We start from the raw sequence: 19,291 nt of genomic DNA on the forward strand, positions 1-19,291 counted from the left end.
CCCATCAGAGCTCTTGCAGCATGAACTGACATGTTGTCCACCCAATGAAAGGATCAGAGAATGACTCTAGTACTGAAAAAATAAGCTACAGCTAGCTAGCACTGAAGTGCATAAAATGTGGTGAGTAGTTGACTCAGAGCGAGAAAGACAGTTGAACAGTTTTGAACATCAATTTCTTCCTAAATTAAGGAGAAGCAAGAGTGAGATAAGGTTGTTTTTATTTTATTTTTTATTTTCACTTAGCTATCGAATGTAGCTAGCTAGTTTAGCCTACTCAAACAGAGAGGGATGCCATGTTGGCTAGCTGGCTATCAAACACTGGAACTCTTCCAAGTCAAGCTTTTGGTTTTATTAATTTATTGCCACCGGGGCCCGCCGTTGTAACTGCTAAACTGCTTTCTGACTGTACATTGTACTGCATGATTGTAGCCGGTTTACTAACACGTTAGTTCTAGTAGCTGTGTTGACTATGACGGGACAACGATGTAGGCTGTGTATAGCAGCCAGCGGTCCTGATATGAAGGTTTGGCTTGGAAATGTTTTTTCGCCTGGCCCAGACAGCTGATGTGTTGTGCACTGAAGTTCACAAGCGACGGGAAAAGGTGATAGGAGGAAAGCGCGTCGATAGTTGTGAGAAGGAATTATATATACAACGAGCAAAGTGAGCATGCTATTTTTCTGGTGGCTGCTATGAATGTGAACTGTGTCTGATCAGGGGTGTATTGATCCCGCCGAGTCGGTTGAAAAACATTCCTTAAAACGGAAGCGGGATGAACATACCTGAATTTGTACAATAGAAACTAATTTATAACTGTTGGACTAATGATTACACCCTAGATCAGCTAGATGCAGGCAAGAGTGTGCAAGGCGGTATTGAGTCACTGTCTCGCACCTTGATTACTCAAAATTCTCTCGACCGGTGCACCTACAATGTAAACTTTCAAACATAGGCTATGTTGAAGCAATCTCATGATTGGTACAGGGAAAATGTGAGTAGCATATGAGCCTAAAACTATCGATGTTAGATTGAGCTGGGTGTTACATTGAGCTGGGCGTTACATTGAGCTGGGTGAATGGAACATGAACGAGTCATCCACTATGCTGTAATTGAAAGAAGACAACGCTCATAAACAAAGATCATCCTCCCTCATCTCTAATTTTTATCATAGGTACACTTCAACTGTGAGAGACGGAATCTAAAACAAAAATCCAGAAAATCACATTGTATGATTTTTAAGTAATTAATTTGCATTTTATTGCATGACATAAGTATTTGATCACCTACCAACCAGTAAGAATTCCGGCTCTCACAGACCAGTTAGTTTTTCTTTAAGAAGCCCTCCTGTTCTCCACTCATTACCTGTATTAACTGCACCTGTTTGAACTCGTTACCTGTATAAAAGACACCTGTCCACACACTCAATAAAACAGACTCCAACCTCTCCACAATGGCCAAGACCAGAGAGCTGTGTAAGGACATCAGGGATAAAATTGTAGACCTGCACAAGGCTGGGATGGGCTACAGGACAATAGGCAAGCAGCTTGGTGAGAAGGCAACAACTGTTGGCGCAATTATTAGAAAATGGAAGAAGTTCAAGATGACGGTCAATCACCCTCGGTCTGGGGCTCCATGCAAGATCTCACCTCGTGGGGCATCAATGATCATGAGGAAGGTGAGGGATCAGCCCAGAACTACACGGCAGGACCTGGTCAATGACCTGAAGAGAGCTGGGACCACAGTCTCAAAGAAAACCATTAGTAACACACTACGCCGCCATGGATTAAAATCCTGTAGCACACGCAAGGTCCCCCTGCTCAAGCCAGCGCATGTCCAGGCCCGTCTGAAGTTTGCCAATGACCATCTGGATGATCCAGAGGAGGAATGGGAGAAGGTAATGTGGTCTGATGAGACAAAAATAGAGCTTTTTGGTCTAAACTCCACTCACCATGTTTGGAGGAAGAAGAAGGATGAGTACAACCCCAAGAACACCATCCCAACCGTGAAGCATGGAGGTGGAAACATTCTTTGGGGATGCTTTTCTGCAAAGGGGACAGGACGACTGCACCGTTCTGAGGGGAGGATGGATGGGGCCATGTATCGCGAGATCTTGGCCAACAACCTCGTTCCCTCAGTAAGAGCATTGAAGATGGGTCGTGGCTGGGTCTTCCAGCATGACAACGACCCGAAACACACAGCCAGGGCAACTAAGGAGTGGCTCCGTAAGAAGCATCTCAAGGTCCTGGAGTGGCCTAGCCAGTCTCCAGACCTGAACCCAATAGAAAATCTTTGGAGGGAGCTGAAAGTCCGTATTGCCCAGCGACAGCCCCGAAACCTGAAGGATCTGGAGAAGGTCTGTATGGAGGGTGGGCCAAAATCCCTGCTGCAGTGTGTGCAAACCTGGTCAAGAACGACAGGAAACGTATGATCTCTGTAATTGCAAACAAAGGTTTCTGTACCAAATATTAAGTTCTGCTTTTCTGATGTATCAAATACTTATGTCATGCAATAAAATGCAAATTAATTACTTAAAAAGCATACAATGTGATTTTCTGGATTTTTGTTTTAGATTCCGTCTCTCGCAGTTGAAGTGTACCTATGATAAAAATTACAGACCTCTACATGCTTTGTAAGTAGGAAAACCTGCAAAATCGGCAGTGTATCAAATACTTGTTCTCCCCACTGTACGTAGGTGCTTTCAGAAGTGTGTTTTGAGTGGGGAACGATCAAGGTCTAACAGGAGGTCCTGAGATAATGTAAAAGATGTAGCCTAGCCTGACACAAGGCTCGTGGTTAGGCTACATCATGATTGCCAATGGGGAAAAAACTGGAAGATTGACTAGAAAGCTCTGCTTGTAGATGGAAAATTGCATGCTGCAATTCTTTAGACCGTTTGATCAGACTTCTTCCTTTGCTTTGCCTCCTTGTGAAGGCAAATGATGAATAAACAAAAAAATGAAAACAAGTCTTAAAACCCATTATAATAAGGTAATAATCTAAATAAATGAGTTGCAAATAAAATCTGCACACACACACACAAGATAATATATGGAGGATAGGTTTATGGGAAACTCCCAGAAAAATTGGAAGAAAGGCTCATTATTCCAACTGAAAATTGGGGGCCAACTCAATGCTCCCCCACAGAAACAATGCCTAAGGTGGACTTCAACTCAAAAAGTGTTGTGTTTTAAATGTTCTTCAAGCCTTGTTCTTCAAGCAGTGTCCTCACCTCCAGATATGTGTAGTAGAGCAGTGTGGTCCTCTGATAGACAACATCAAGTAAAGAGTAGAATGAAATACTTGGTTGCAAATCCAAGGTCACTCTCCAACCCCAGGTTATGAGAGGACTGAGTGTCATTCTAAAAGGAAGCATGGAAGTCTCAAATCCAGAGTAAGCTGCTGATCATGTGAATCAAGTTTGTTGATGACGATTCAAGCTCAAGTTAATTGGCTCCAGATGTGCAAGGTGGCCTTGTGAGCCCTAGCCCCACATGACCTCTTCACCTGATCCTGTGTCACTCTTGGCCCAGATGTTGCCGATGACAACTAAACTGGTGTACCCAGGTGCTCCTCCCTCAATCCCAGCTCAAATCCAGTCCCCAACCCTTGCCCATAGCCCTTTCGTCAAGAGTCTAAACAGAACTGAAGGGACCAGACAGATCTCCTAATCTGCAGAAGGAATCTGGGCCGGAGCTGCCCGTCCCAGGCAGGTAGGTGTGGTGGAGAGAAGGCCCTGGTTCCTGCATGCCAGACTAACCCAAAGCAATGCCAGGAATTTCATTCCCAGGAACCCCAGCCAGTGCGGGCCTGCACGGCACGACATGCAAATAGTAGGGATGTGCATCTTTCCCATACGGGAACGATATTTTTTTGTTTGAAACGATTTGGTTTGATTGGAGAACGAATCAATGCAATTCGGTTTGACGCACTAACATTTGTTGTATAAACACATTCATTTTCAATTCTAAATAAAAATCTGCTGATGGAACTCATGAGCTGGGCCTCCCTGAGCTGGATCTGTCTGAGCTGATTTATGGGTGTGTGTGTCTGTGTGTAAATGATGTATGTCTATGGTGTACTATGTAGGCACCTGAGCTGATCCATAAGGGAGACTAGGCATCTACCACCCCACTACCATATTTGGGGGGGGCAATGGAGCCTGATTTCTGTCAACCCCACTACTAAAATCACCACCTGCTAAAATAACAAGTTAATTGATGGATTAATTGTTTGAGCTAGTATTGTATCAATATTTATTGTTTACAAATTAGCTATGACATAGCAATACTTTGGATTTCACCCCATCTCAAAATCTAATGGTTTTGACCATTTTGAAGTTTTTACAGAGTGACATTTTCTTCTCTCGCTTCAACCATGCAGTGCGCCTCGCAAAAAGGATTGTGGTCCTCGTTATGAAATTATCAACTTTACCCGTTATATATAAAAATGACCATATACAGACAAAACTATTGCTGATGGTGAACCTGAACAATCAAAATCAAATCTATTTTAAGCACTGTTCGGCAGGTAAATCCAGATGAATTGTCTCCGGTAGCTGTATTCCCCTAAAACACCATTTTCAACCGTGCATAGACAACAATACCCAGCAAACACAGATTTTTACTCAACTAATAAAGCCTAATATCATGCAAGCCATTTTACTATTTGAATGCTGAAGGTGCCGAGCAGATGTGCAATATCAGGAACAGACCGCCTACCCCATGTTGGTCAGCGCCCAAAGCTGAACACAGTTTTCCTAGGCTACTGATGATGTCTGGGGTTGTTTCGCAAAATGACTTGTACATCAATGACTGTCAACAGTCACACGCAGTTCAACACTGAAGGAGAGGACACATCAGTTGTCACAAAAGATGAGGTAGATTCGGAACGTAGAAAGAATTGAATACAACTCCCCAAAAATTGTGAATGGGTGATTCATAAAGTTTTAATTGATTTTATGACCAGATGCAAGCTACATTTGGATCGGTTTGGGGTCCGCGGACCGATGTTAAACATTTGAAAATCGGGGACCGATGCATTTCAGTGAATCGTTACATCCCTAGCAAACAGACTAGGGGAACAACAGAAAGAGGAATGGGGCACACCGTTTATATGGAAAATTGTCTGCGCTTGAAAATTGTTATTACTGCAGCTAAACTGATTCATTTGATTGATTATCGCCGAAGAGTAGAGGCAAGATGCAGTATGTTTGGATGTTAATGCCATTGTAATGTGAAAAGTCTTCGTAAGTACATATGGAAGAATCAGTGTGACATTTTCCATCCCCAATTTAAGATTATGTCCATTGATGTTTAGCAGGGCTGGGAGAATATTAAGGGCTATTCTACAGACTACAGCTGTTTAAAAAAAAAAAAAAACCTGACCACAACTTCTCCCCACAAAATGAACAAATTACTCTGTGAAAAGTTCAAAAATTCCAGCAGAGAACTTCAAAGACTTTGCAAACTCACTCCATTGGAAATGTGTGGGGAGGCTAAAATGAGGGCTTGCTCTTGACAAAGCTTTTCCTGGCAGGGCTGGCAAACCTGGCATTTTGGCTTTGGCAAAGCAGGCCAAAATGTCTTGAGCAGTGAACCATGGAGAAAATATATATTTTTAAATGGCATGACAAAACAAACCGATTTCCCCATTTCATTCCACAGCAGAAACCTGAACAATGCTCATCCACTGGAGCGCATGCACGTTTTCAAATCCTCTCAGTTCCCTGTGCCAGCACATTCCAGACAAATGTAACAATTTTTTTGAAGCCAATAGGCCAATGGCTAAATCAATAGGGTGAACAGAGGGTGTCAACTTTGAACGGCTCAATGAGGAGAAGCTGGTCTTGCCATGGGGCTCTTTTGAAGTCTTCCATAACCTCTCCTAGACTTGTTGACACAGCTTGAGCGGGGAAAGTAACACTTGAGGGATCCAATGGGGGTGGTTTGGAGGAGAAGGGGGTAAAAGCTTGTCGCAAAAATGTCCTTAAGGCGACCCACTGGGGCTATAACCTCCCCTTCGTTGTCTCTCACTCCTGTTTTCTGCGAGGGCTGACTTGCTCTGACCTCATGCATTGGGCTACATTCCTGCCATGCCTGTGGCGTTGCATTGCTACGGCATCATCGCACTTTGGCATTTGCCGGCCCTTGCCAGTCTACACACAACAGGAATGCAGAGGCCATCCCCCCTCGTTGGGATTCCACATGTGCCAGTCATCCAAAAGTGAGAACTCGAATAAAGACTTCTGCGGCATTCCTCCACAGTTCATTCAATCTCCCACATAAGACCAACTTCTCAACATAATTCACAGTGTACCGTTTCTGCAGCGTTAGCTAAAAGATTAACCGAGGCATGTCAAAGGTCATTTTCATTTCCAGATTCATATCAAGCGGCACATTATCATTACATAATTCAGTTCTAGCTGGTCCATTAGGATGTTTTACTTTCAGTAGGCTAGAATTCAGTTTCGGTATTATTAACCTACTGTTTAAGTATTCTTCTGATTCTTCCAGTTCTTCTTAGCATTCTCTTCTCCTGATCACTACCTCTGGTCTAACGTGACACAGAGGGGCTTAGACTGAGCCTGCCCCTTCATGTCAAACTCCCATTGTAAATTGGGATACTTATTGTGTTTGTTATTCAGGTGTCCTTTCACCTTGACTACTACCATTATATAGGCCTAATAGTTTTTCTGTTTAGGTTTTAATTAAGAATGTTACAGTGCCCAAACTTGGGCAAGGCCTAGGCTGCCGTGAACTAAATATATGCTAGTCATTGACAACACTCATCTTAAGAATGCACTGGGGTGAATTTTTTTTCTTTTTTATACGTTTAAAAAAATAAAATAAACAATATGCTCAACTGTCATTGTAACATCTCACTCGAGAGCTGTGACTGAAGTTCACTGACTCGGCATTCCCCTGCTTGCAGCATCTTGCTGAAAAACCCCACCCTAATCGCCTCACGCCAGCTATAGGCCTCTATTTACCAACACACACACAGGCAAACCAGAGAGGCGCTAGTCAGTGTACACTCTGTGTAGACCAAGGTAACGTGTGTGGTGTCACAAAAATTTGCCCACATCAGACATGTTATTTCAAACCACCCCAAAGGCTGATATGCGTTTGTTTGATCAACAACAACAATTTCACTCAGCAGCGAGTCTGTAAATCGCCAAAAACATGGCCACCACCTTCATGAGACTATATGAGGGTGTCCCAAAATATCGAGACTGAGTCAGAACCTACTTAAAAAAAGGTGCCCGAGTCAATCTTGATGAGCTGTGACCCATGTAATGTTTCGAAACCTAATTTCTCTTCAAATACCTGGCAAGTCTAGGTGTGCAATTTGATGTTCTTATTTTCTTTGGTAGGAGGTAGAGTAAAGCAGAGTATCACAACAACAATATAAAAAGATACATATGACTAATCTAGCAACAACTTATGTAGTGTTAATGATGTTGTCCATGTAAATGGTCAAATAGTCATTGATTGGTCATGGATAAGCTATGACAGTCCACCATCACTTCCACCAACATAGAATTTCCAAAACTGCCTTCAGGGACAAGAACAAACAAATGACTCGTTTCATGATGATGATTAGTACTACAATATTCAGGGTTGCTGCTAGCAAGTACTTTATTTATTATATGTCTGAAATTGAGGGCCCAGTTTCAACGTTACTATGGACCCCTTAGCTTAGGAAAAAGTGATGCAGTTTTGTCGAGGGGGGACGACGTTCCGTGAGCGTGACAGCGTCCTCCCCCACAGAAGCTTCCAGTTCCGTCACACTCAAACTGACACTGTGGACAAGATGTGCATACAGTGACGCTGAGATAGCAGATACAGATAAAATGGGACATTTTTAGGAATGGTGTAATGGATGGGGAACTAGTGACGTTCGAGTTTAGGTGTGGGAATCAAACAAAACCATTTGAGTCAAACATAGGGCTGTGTCATATAGAAGCATCGCGTCCCCACGGGTGCACCCCAATAATGAGCGGGGGGCAGCTAACAGTAGTCGAAATACAATGTTATCTTGGTACTATTAGCACACACAATCATCTCGCTACACCCGCAATAACATATGCTAAATAAATGTCGCACCCAATAAAATGTGATTTGACCAACCAAACCATGTGTCACTGGCAACATGGTGTGTTTTGACGTGGCACCATTAAATGTGGCAAAAATCAATTCCTACAAGACAACACAGTTTAAGGTAGCTAATTAACGTTAGCTGACTAGCTAATAATAGCCACTTTGCTTGTAATGCATACCCTCGCCGTCTAACGTTAATTTGTTCGCTTGGCACCTGCCAACTTCCTAGCTTACCTTGTTCAGGGAGGGTACCAATAGCCCCCGCCATTTCGGTGCGTTCTCCTCGCTGAAAAAGTCGTACTGAACCTGGGCCGCTTGCATGGCTTCAGCTGCCGGTCTTCGTGCGCTATCTTGCAGCCAGTGAGCGATGTGTGTTCACGGCCACTTTTCACATCAAAACAGTATATAGTGTGGCCTGTGGTTGGAACTGAGAGGTGCAATATTCTGTGCGGCCCGCTGCCTCAGAATATCCACCAAATGAGCATTCCTCTACCAAAACAGTTAACAATGCGACCATTGCATCGGCAGTGTACAGATGTTGATAGTTGATAGCTGCTAGCTAGCCGTCTCCAGCTGCCGAAGCAAGTAGCTATCGTTAGCTAGCAGGCTTGCTCTTTCGGACACCGAGAGTTTAAAAGAGCTAAAATTCACGAAACCAAAGATACTTCAAACGCTAACTAGCAAGCTTGCGTTGCGTTGGCAGATGGAAATTATTCCAAGTTCCGAACTTACGTTGTTGGTGGCAACAAAGGTTAGCCTAACTAATTTAGCAAGCTAGTAGTAGCTAGCTAGCAGCCGAGCTGGTGATGTTACTAGCCGTAGCCGATCGATCCGAATCGGAAGATGGTTGGCAGTCGTGATGAACTAACTAGCAATATGTGGACAGTGGCGTAGCTGACTAGCTAGTATCCAACTTGGGAGTGAATGTGTCACTTCACGTTTCGGGAAATGCGATACTGTTCGTCCTTTTCGGCCAGTTGAATCATTCCCTATATTTTGGGCATAAAAAACCTCTTCGGTACATTAATCGCCCATTTTCACCGAATCTTCGGCAGGGTGGATATTGATAACCGTGTTATCCTCCATGAATTTATCATTTCCAAAACATGTCTTCAGAATATTTATCTTTTTGTTTGGTTATCGCGAAAACCAAAGAATCCACGCAAAGGCTGGCTTTAATTACCAGTTTACCTTTGGTCAAAATTATTTATTTAGACGATTGTTATGACTCGGGTCGGGTGCAGTTGCTGGTTGAAGAATTGCACAGGCGCAGATGATAGCTAATGACGTCGTTAGGGCTTGTTTTCGATAATCATCGCGCCTGCCCACATTCGCAGATCTGGATACAATCTGGATAAACCGAGATTAATAATTGATTAAACGATAGCATGAAAAATATCGTTTGATGAGAAAGATCAATTGAAACCATTGCAAACTCAATGTGCCTAGTCACATTACCTCCATACATATCTACCTCCGTCACTCCAGTATCCCTGCACATGTACATATAGTATTGGAACTGATTTTTTTTTAAATCCGTATTTAGTATGCTTACTTAGTGTATTTTTTTTATTATTTCTCTTGTGCTTTTTTCTAGTAATACATTGTTCTGGATTATTGCGTTGTTGGGTTGAGTTTGCAAGAAAGGCATTTCACTGTACTTGTGCATGTGATGTTAAAACATGAAATTTACAACATACCAACGATGCATGTGAACTAGTGCTAGTTTTGTGCGCACGCGGTGAGGTCGCAGACTTGACTAACAGAGCCCAGAGAAAACATAATGGAAAGCATTCATCTTTTTGTGGAGACTTCCCAAAGCAGACACCTCCACTAACTAACTGGGTGGAGCAGTTCATGGTATAGTAAGTATTCCCAATGTTCAAAATACACATCTACATCTTGGCAGAAATTATTCCATAGGTTTAATAGGCTTAAAAATACATATAACCACTAAAATATCAGACAGAAAAACATTAGGCTTTCTTATTTTTATTTTTTTATATAATTTTTTATTTTATTTCTATAGCTCATCAGTCAATCAATGTATCCCTTCGAGTTAAAATGTTTAATATGTAACATGTCCAAATATAGCAGTTGTACAGGCGAAATTAAGCAATTTTATTTTACAGTATTTACATGAAACAAAAGCAATATGGAAAGAAACCAAGTGAGAAGATCCTTATACTTCATCATACCGTCTAAAATTTTGGAGAAAAAAAAAACAGGCTTCCTATGGCTCATCAGTCAATCAATTTAGCCCATCGTGAGTTAAAATGTTTAATATGTAACATGTTCGAATATTAGCAGTTGTACAGGCACAATGAAGCAATTTTACTTTACTGTATTTACATGACACAAAAGCAATATGGAAAGAAACCAAGTCAGAAAATCCTTGTACTTCATCATACCCTCCTTTAGTTGTATAAGCTACATGGAGTCAGCAAGGGACATTTAGTGTTACATGTTCAATTTGGCCCCACACTATGAACAATGCAATTTAGCAAACATTCAACATTCAACTCATTGGCCACCATAAGGAAAAGGATTCTAAGATGGTACAACTGCCCAGAGTCTCTTCAGTTTGAATGCAGTTTTAACAATAGCTTGGCGTGTATGTAAAAAATAAACCTTATATTGCCTGGTTAAATTTGTCTGAGTTTACATCTAAAGTGTGTAGTATGATGCATTCTAATGCACTCGTGCAGATACTTTGTTATAAGCACAATTTAACCATACCTTAAATGTAAGAATAAAGTGTTTTACTGCGTACACCTATGTGCAAATTTCACAACCAGTGCATATCTGAGTATTGACAACTTTCTATGGGGTTTGAATTAAAGTGTGGGAAAATAAAATGACATTGCATATGGCTTCATATCAAAATGAGTCTAACATATTAAAAAAAGGCAACGCATGATCAAAATGAACAGACACTTTGCTCTTTGACATCCTACCACTGTTTTGTAAAATTACATTAGTTGACAAGCCCTTAAAAGTAGTACCCCACATTGATTAGGCAACAACTCTTTATATCTCTCAAGTTGGGGGGCAACTGTACAAAATATATGCAGCATGGTTATCTACATGACATACTTATAGTGTACAACCTCAATATTCTATTTACATTAATTACAAACACATCGGTCAAGCACTTGTTAGGTAAGGATGCATGCTCTCAGAAGTTGGTCAATACTGAAATAGTGTGATATCCAGGAATGTGGGTTTGTGTTACTATAAATGTCGACTTTCAATTCAAATCATAAGGTTAAATTAAAAACCGGACACATCCAATGTCGCTTGCTCGATGAATGGTCCGATTGCAACTCCTTGGTCTCAGATGCAGAGTTAGACATGTCCTCCTCATCATAGTCTGTTCCCATCAGGGATGGGGTCAGTTCCATAGTTTAATTTCAGGACATGAATTCCAATTTATGAATAGAAAAATAAACCTAATTGCAATTTTCAATGAATGAATTTAATTCAGATTTATAACCTCTTAAAATGTAACTGAAACCAATCCTGGGCCATGTTCATTAAGGCATACAATGGAAAAATGTTTTGCAACTGACAATGAAACTAAGGTTTCTTATTGGACAGGTTCAGACTGTACATCCCTGTATCACTCCGTTTCAGAAAGTGTTATGCCTACTGAACCATACCCTGGTTCCCAGAGTGCAGGGTGGTTAGTAACTGTTCTCGTGTCCAGCCAGGATGTATAGGTTGCTGTGTGCTGTAGGGTTGTCTGTAGGTCTGCTCTCCAGCACCACAACCCTGCAATCAAAGGTACAACAGGGGTGTATTCAGTGATGTGAAATGTTCTGAATGTTGCAGATAGAAATAAAATGAACTGCATGAATACGATATAGCAATCTTCTGAGATGCGACTGCAAAAAATAAGATCTGGAACGCCACCATAGCTATTACAGGCAATAATCGAGGCACTTAAAAATATATTTACCTTACATATTTTTATTTATTAATTTGACAGCACATTCAGAAATGAGGGAGATATGTGTAGAGGAACAGATAGATGAAAAGGACAGAGGGGATTCGTACCCATGTCAGCAGAGGTCTCAAAATGAATTTGTATCCACAACACTAAACACAGAGTTCCCCAAATGGTGGTGATTTTATTTGCAAGTTTTCTGAGCAAAAATATTTATTTTATTTTAAATGTGTTATTATTTTATTGTCGGACATAAAAGACTGTAAAAACACCAACAAATCAGCTCCAAGTGATTTTAATTTTGGAAATCTGTTCCAAAGTATTCCCACGCATAATAGAGAGACATACAGTATGTGATCGTATACAAATGTAAGCAAGGTTTGACATGATTATGTTTTAGTCACATATTCTATCCGTTTGGGCTTCTTGCGGTCAATTTGCAGTTCACAAATTCTTTCTGATTATGTTCTGGGCCCCCTGACCATCCGCCCCCCCCCCCAAAAAAAATAGTCCTGAGGCTGAATCTAGTTGATGATCCCTGCTAAACGGATTTAGCCTCAATCTAAAAATGGATTTCTCACCTGTCTGATCCTAGGAGTCGGAATATCCTGGTGTTGTCGGAAATCTCCTGTGTGATCTGGTGGGAATATGGACAGGATCTAATATTCTCGTCATCGCAGTCATTATCATAGTCATCATATTACAACAACAATAAACAGTTCAAATACTATTGTTATATACAGTTATTGCATCAGCCGGGGCATTGACACAACTTGCCTCATTAGATTTGAAACTCCTTCCTTGCATGCCATGTCTCCAGAAAGCCAGAACACTGTCTTGAAGGCAGACTGTGGAAAAGATGGATGTTTAACATACCAAATGTAATTATTTTACCAGAATGTCATTCATCATAACATGACTGTGATACTCTGCTCTCCATTCTATAGCTGTTGATACGTGTGTGTGTGTGTGTGTGTGTGTGTGTGTGTGTGTGTGTGTGTGTGTGTGTGTGTGTGTGTGTGTGTGTGTGTGTGTGTGTGTTGGCTAAACTCTAGCAAAGGGGTCAAGGGCGATTACCTATCGACTCAATCTGGAAATTAAACGTCAGCTCAGCTGAAAGCTTTCTACTGGACTTCAGCCTCCCCTGCAGATTCACAATCTTAATGGACCCTGAGGAGTTAAACAATGATGCTATTACAAGAAACTGAAGACATCCAGGCACAAAATGGCTGCCGTCCACCCAGGCGGGGTGCAACACATTGGTGGCTATTGAGGTGAGTTTCCCTCCATCTTATTTAAAGGACCGCTCAGTGATAAAACATGATACACTGTTAATATATTGTCATAATGTTATTAGAAATGCATACAATGAACGTACAATGCATGTATAATCTACATAGATAATATTACAATGCAAATCAGATTTTTGGATAGCCAAGACATGCTGCTAGACTCACGATCCAGGCAGACAAGAATGGTGTCTCTTTCCAGTTGAGTCACATGGATAACACAGGTCTGTGGAGTGTCTAGGAGGAGATAAAACATAAAAACGTCAACGAACCATTTAATCTGTTGCTTTATTAGCGTCAAACATTTTCCATTATGAATGGAATCAAATAGGACTATATTTTCTCTAGAGTTGTGTCAAGGCTATCTATGTCAATGAGGAGTCAAGGTCAGTCTTTGAATGAGACCTTACCGGACTCTTTGAGCCAGGGGCAAGCGGTGTTGGGATCCAGCGTCTCAAAGCGTACCACCTGGTTGAGCTCCGTGCCCTTGCTGACGCCCATACAGATGAGGGGGTACTGGTGCTCGGGCACCACAAGCATCTCAAACACCTCCATCGGGCAGGGCAGGGGAAAGTCAATGTTCTTAGGAAGACAGGGTTAGCATTAGCTATGTCAACGTTAGAAAGAGGGTTAGCATTATCACTATGCTACATTGGTCTAGACTCTAGCATGTTAGCATGCTAATCTCATATTCAATGTTCTTGGGAGTAGAGGAGAGTTAGCATTAGGCATGTAGACGGGTGGGGTGTTTACCAACAAAACCGATGCGTGCGTACGCAAACACAAAGTAAAAACAGACGGGGTTGGTTTAAAATCAAAGTATTATTAACAACATGTACGATATACAGTTGAAGTCAGGTTAAATACACTTAAGTTGGAGTCATTAAAACTCGTTTTTCAAACACTCCACAAATGTCTTGTTAACAAACTAAAGGTTTGGCAAGTCGGTTAGGACATCTACTTTGTGCATGACACAAGTCATTTTTCTAACAATTGTTTACAGACAGATTATTTCACTTATAATTCATTGTGTCACAATTCCAGTGGGTCAGAAGTTTACATACACTAAGTTGACTGTGTCTTTAAACAGCTGGGAAAATTCCAGAAAATGATGTCATGGCTTTAGAAGCTTCTGATAGGCTAATTGACATCAAAACACTTGAGTGACCCCCTTCTGTCAAGAGATTTAAAAAAAAAAAAAAGTTTGAGTTAATTTCGTGGTGCAGTTTTAATGCAAGTTTGCTGCAATTCTATACATTTGCAATGGCGTGCAAAGAAGATTTTGCAGTTTTAAAACAAATTTCCTACAATTCTACTAATTTTGTCATGGGGTGGAGAAGAAAATTGGTTGTTTTACAGTTAATTTCCTGTAATTCTACACATTTTTCAATATGTTAGAGAGAAATGTTTGCAGTTTTTAATATGATAAAGTGAGACTTACAAAATCAAATGGGGTCCCCCGACCGGTATTTCGATCACGATAACAAGTTTAGTAGCTGGCTGCTAAACTAACTTTAGCAATCGAAAAATGTGTTTGCTGACATGGGCTAATTGACTGACTATCAGTGACTGACATAAGAGAAAAACTGCTGATGCACAATCAAATTTAGAAATTGCACCTGGTCAATTCTACAATCCTGACTGACCTAAAAACTCCCTGGTCTAGACTCTAGCATGCTAATCTAAAATTATGTTCTTGGGAGGAGACGGCTAGAGTTAGCATTAGCTTGTAGATTACAAAGTAAGGGTAGCCCAGTCTATGTTGGCATGATTATCTCAAACCCGAACACCTCCATGGGCATGGCAGATGAAAGTTAATGTTCTTAGGAGAGGACAGGGTAAGCATTAGCTCGTCGGTTACAAAGCAAGGGTAGCTTAGTTTATGTTGGCGGGTTAGCATGCTTATCTGAAACACAAACACCTTCAGTGCCAGTGGGCAGGGGGAAGTCAGTGTTTTTAGGAAGAGGGAAGTGTGTTGCCATTAGCATGTAGGCTACAAAGTAAAGGGATGTCTCTTAGTATATCTCAAACACTTCCATTTGACAGGACAGTTAGCGGAAGGTTGTGGATTATCTTCCCTGGAGGCTCTTAGCATAGCTACCATCAATGCTTTATTGTTTTGGTTGAAACCTCATATAGCTATGACATGGGCTCTCAGCACTCCTCAAAGGTTTGGAGAGTCAACCGTGAGCCTGGCAAACACAAAGAGATGGCTAAATAAATGCACACAGATGCAAAAATTCTTACCTTGATAAGCATGAACTTCTGCATGGGCTCCACCCATTCCAACATGACCACACTGGATTGGAAGGCCCCACACAAGTACTTGTGGCCTGTGTAAGGGTTTCTCACTAAGGGGGAATAGTTGGTAGTCAGCCGGTTTTGTCAATCATACTAAGCTGTGACCACAATAATGTATTTCAAAGACCTTTCTACTATTGGTACTCAGATGAAGAGTTTGTTGTCATAATTGGTTATAAGGGGGATGGAGAAGTATTGTGTTTATTACATGTAGTGAAGTGATGCATCTAAGAAACACAGTAGTGTAGCAACTACTCTCAATCTTGTAGCAAGATGACGTAGCAACTTGTGGGAAAGTAAGGGGTTGGATGTGGAAAGAGGGGAAAACTGAGGGGGAGAGAAAAAGAGAATGTCCATGTCTACTCACCCACACAACACTTCTGACATCCCTTGGTGTCGGGAATCTTATTGGAGATGGAAAATTTCCTAAAAACCACAATAACAAGGAATTTAGTCAGAAAAGTGGGACTCTTCCCACAGAAAACTCCTACACACAGAGACATCGCCATCTTCTTACCTTGGAATGATTTTGTCTGGGAGCCGGTGGGTGGGGATGGCCATTGGCAGCTTCTGCATCTGTCGAGCATGCTCGTACAGACCCGCCAGATTGTGACAGTATAGCTGCGAAGCTTTTCCTGCCAAAAAACACAACGAACACACCTTTTGAATGCTTTGAATGCAATTATATCTTTGATTTTCACGCAAACAGTACAGTGTCTAACTGCTTGTATATCTGAAGCAAGTATTGACAAGTACTATTTACGATTTATATTTACGAGTGCATATTTAATGATAAAATAAGACTAATGCTCTTGATGACATATTGCTGCTGATGGTTTATGTTTTTAATGTCTGTCACTGTCATTGGGGAGGCAGGTAGCCTAGCGGTTAGAGCGTTGGGCCAGTAACCGAAAGGTTGCTGGATCGAATCCCCGAGCTGACAAGGTAAAAATCTGTTGTTCTGCCCCTGAACAAGGCAGTTAACCCACTGTTCCCTGGTAGGCCGTCATTGTAAATAAGAATTTGTTCTTAACTGACTTGCCTAGTTAAATAAAGGTTAAATAAAAAAAACTATTTTAAAAAATGTGTGCGGCCAAAGGTACATTTTATATGATGTGTCTGGAGAATCTATTCTATTAACTACAAATAAAACAAACAACGTAAAACTTTGAGTGTGCACTACAGTTATTTGTTGAGGTATATTAGCAATGTTTGGCAATACAGGTTTCTATGATGAATCCTTACCAGATATGGAGAGCAGACTATTACTCATGACATAAAGCCATGTACACCTCCGGGGAAAGAGCTAGGGGAAAAAAAACATGTTTCAGTTTTTAATGGGTGGTACAATGAATCATAATCCGTGTCTTATTGACCAGTTGTGGATAAAACCTTGTGGATCAAACCTCAAATCCTTTACTTGCGTCACAAAGGAAGCATTCAAATTGAACTATAACCTGTAGTATGATGCGATAAGAGAATATTTTCCTCCTTCACATAAATACATTGATTATGTTTTGCACATTACACTGTAAAAACATTGGAAGCAGTTAGAACAATTTTAATTTACTGACAAAAAGATAATACAAATGAAATAATGAGACACTGACCTGTTCCATGGAGGAGTCATGTAGTTCGTTGAGATTTAGAGTGTAAATGCCCTCTTCGGCGCCGAATAGCAGGTATTGGTCTAAAACAGAGAATTAAACGATTAAGTATTATAGCAGAGAGACTGGCAAACTTGGATAATACACACATTGCTTAGCACACTGCCTAAGAAGGAAACTACTAATAGTAGCACACGCAAACTGCAAATAAGACATGGGGTAAGACTAAAATCAAGTTAGCTTCGACTCCTGCTCTAGGCTTCTCCAAGCCTTTCTCGAACAAGAATATGGTGGGACGACTGGTAGCGTGAGACTGAAAAATAAAGTTATCAAATGCTTCAATTCAATCAATTGCAGATAAAGGTAAATCGCACAGCGGGTTCGGTCAAAATATGAACCGCACTCTGTCTGTCACACCCTGCACACCCCTTGCGGACATTGTCATTGAACACTGACACGAAACCACATCTGTCCTTAAAACACAGCATAAATACAGTTTCCTGTTATCTGCAATTGATGGAATCAGGGTCCATGGCAGTTAGACAGAAATTAATTGGCACGAGGCCCACCTCTCGTGTCGGGGTTGATCCAAGACGCCGCACAGTGGATCTTTAGAGGGCAGCCATTGAAGACTTTGGAGAAACAGGCTCCCATCTGTCCAGCGAAAATAGAAAACAAAATGTAGAGGATTGTAGGTGTTTAGTTATAGTTGATCAATATAGAGCATATCACAATGTAGAGTACCTGGAAAAGCCCTTTATAAAATTCAGTACAATATAATAAATCGCTTATTTTGAAACAAAGTTGTGGCAGGATCTCTAGCTCGAGAGTCACGGTAATTACAAATGTGTTATGAACTCAACACTACTACTTTTAGGTTGCTAATGACTGAATTACAATTCACATAAATTATTTAGATAATGAATGTGTAATCAACACATTTGTGCTTTTGTTTCTATATCTTAGTGCTCATTTGCTTTTTCCTACAGTGCAGAGTTATAGTTTTCTACTTGACAATGCGTGTGTGTAAGAGCAGGTAAGGGGTGTTAAGACTTACGTGGACTTTTGGCGTAGGGGGAAGGCCATTACTGATTGGTTTCTGAGGAAACAGGAAATTACATCATCATACCAAGGTCAGCGTAGAATGATTAACAATCATAGTTCAAATATACTGTATATTATACTGTAATATTTTGAAATATAAAAATGATATGTGGATCTTATAGAGTTCTATTTAACTATGCGTTAACAATGTTATCATTCTGTCTTTATCAGTGCTGTAATAACTTGGGAATGACACGGTAACACTTTGAACGCACTGTAAGTGATCTTTAATTCATGAGTCGTTGCTTATTAATGAGTAACTAATGAGGTAAACATAGAATAAATGCTATTTTTTCAGAGCTCTGGGTGCGAATAAAAATCCACTTCTAAGAAGAACGAGAAGATGTATGTTTAGTCATAATGTAAAATCGCATAATTATATATGTTGCAATGAAAATGTAAGCCTGTTATCAAAGCTGTTCGGACATGTTAATGAATTAATCACCATTTACATAAATTATTCTCCAAATAACTTACTTTCAGGTAACACGTAGTCAAATTAGTGTGTAAAAATGTGAAAAGGTCAGAAACTGTCTAAATAACACTTTCTATGAACCAGCACTGTGTGTAATTCATTATGCAAAAATGCATTATGTATATAATGAACACCTCACTATAGGTATTAATGAATTAATGACAGCCATGACCACTTATCAATATAATGCACTTTACTACATGTATGTTTAAAACAATGCTTACAGGAAGTCTTATAATGCACTATGGATTTGACAAAATCGACTTTAAGTGCATTATACACAAGTTATTCACAGAAAGATTTGCCACCAATTTTTACGCACAGCTTCTGACCAAGGCTACATTACTATGGTGTTACCGGAATCTCTTTCCTGTCCTTCCTCGTGGTGACGCTAGGTGGCATAGTAGACTGCTTCTCGGCACCACCAGCATCCCCGCTCACTTCTGACGAGCTGAACCCATTGCCTGTT

General features: G+C 40.7%; 2 protein-coding genes across 5 annotated transcripts in view; both read right to left on the reverse strand.

Annotated features, from left to right (window-relative positions):
• LOC120065085 (son of sevenless homolog 1-like) overlaps positions 1-9,351 on the reverse strand; it is a 67,729-nt gene extending 58,378 nt beyond the window's left edge. The window contains exon 1 of the mRNA XM_039015801.1: positions 8,332-9,351. Within this exon, the coding sequence (XP_038871729.1) occupies positions 8,332-8,418 (87 nt within the window). The 5' untranslated portion in view covers positions 8,419-9,351. The remainder of the gene's footprint in view (positions 1-8,331) is intronic.
• Positions 9,352-10,152: 801 nt separating this feature from the next.
• Positions 10,153-19,291, reverse strand: part of map4k3a (mitogen-activated protein kinase kinase kinase kinase 3a) — a 94,607-nt gene continuing 85,468 nt past the window's right edge. For all 4 annotated transcript variants that reach the window (XM_039015836.1, XM_039015829.1, XM_039015821.1 and 1 more), the window contains 14 exons: positions 19,180-19,286; positions 18,301-18,342; positions 17,813-17,897; positions 17,247-17,326; positions 16,882-16,942; positions 16,154-16,271; positions 16,004-16,062; positions 15,583-15,686; positions 13,746-13,917; positions 13,504-13,572; positions 13,124-13,216; positions 12,824-12,894; positions 12,628-12,683; positions 10,153-11,871 (listed from right to left, as the gene is read on the reverse strand). In XM_039015836.1, the coding sequence (XP_038871764.1) occupies positions 11,784-11,871; positions 12,628-12,683; positions 12,824-12,894; positions 13,124-13,216; positions 13,504-13,572; positions 13,746-13,917; positions 15,583-15,686; positions 16,004-16,062; positions 16,154-16,271; positions 16,882-16,942; positions 17,247-17,326; positions 17,813-17,897; positions 18,301-18,342; positions 19,180-19,286 (1,205 nt within the window). In that variant the 3' untranslated portion in view covers positions 10,153-11,783. The remainder of the gene's footprint in view (positions 11,872-12,627; positions 12,684-12,823; positions 12,895-13,123; positions 13,217-13,503; positions 13,573-13,745; positions 13,918-15,582; positions 15,687-16,003; positions 16,063-16,153; positions 16,272-16,881; positions 16,943-17,246; positions 17,327-17,812; positions 17,898-18,300; positions 18,343-19,179; positions 19,287-19,291) is intronic.

The sequence above is a fragment of the Salvelinus namaycush genome, chromosome 2, assembly GCF_016432855.1.
Source record: "Salvelinus namaycush isolate Seneca chromosome 2, SaNama_1.0, whole genome shotgun sequence".
Taxonomy (NCBI): Eukaryota; Metazoa; Chordata; class Actinopteri; order Salmoniformes; family Salmonidae; genus Salvelinus; species Salvelinus namaycush.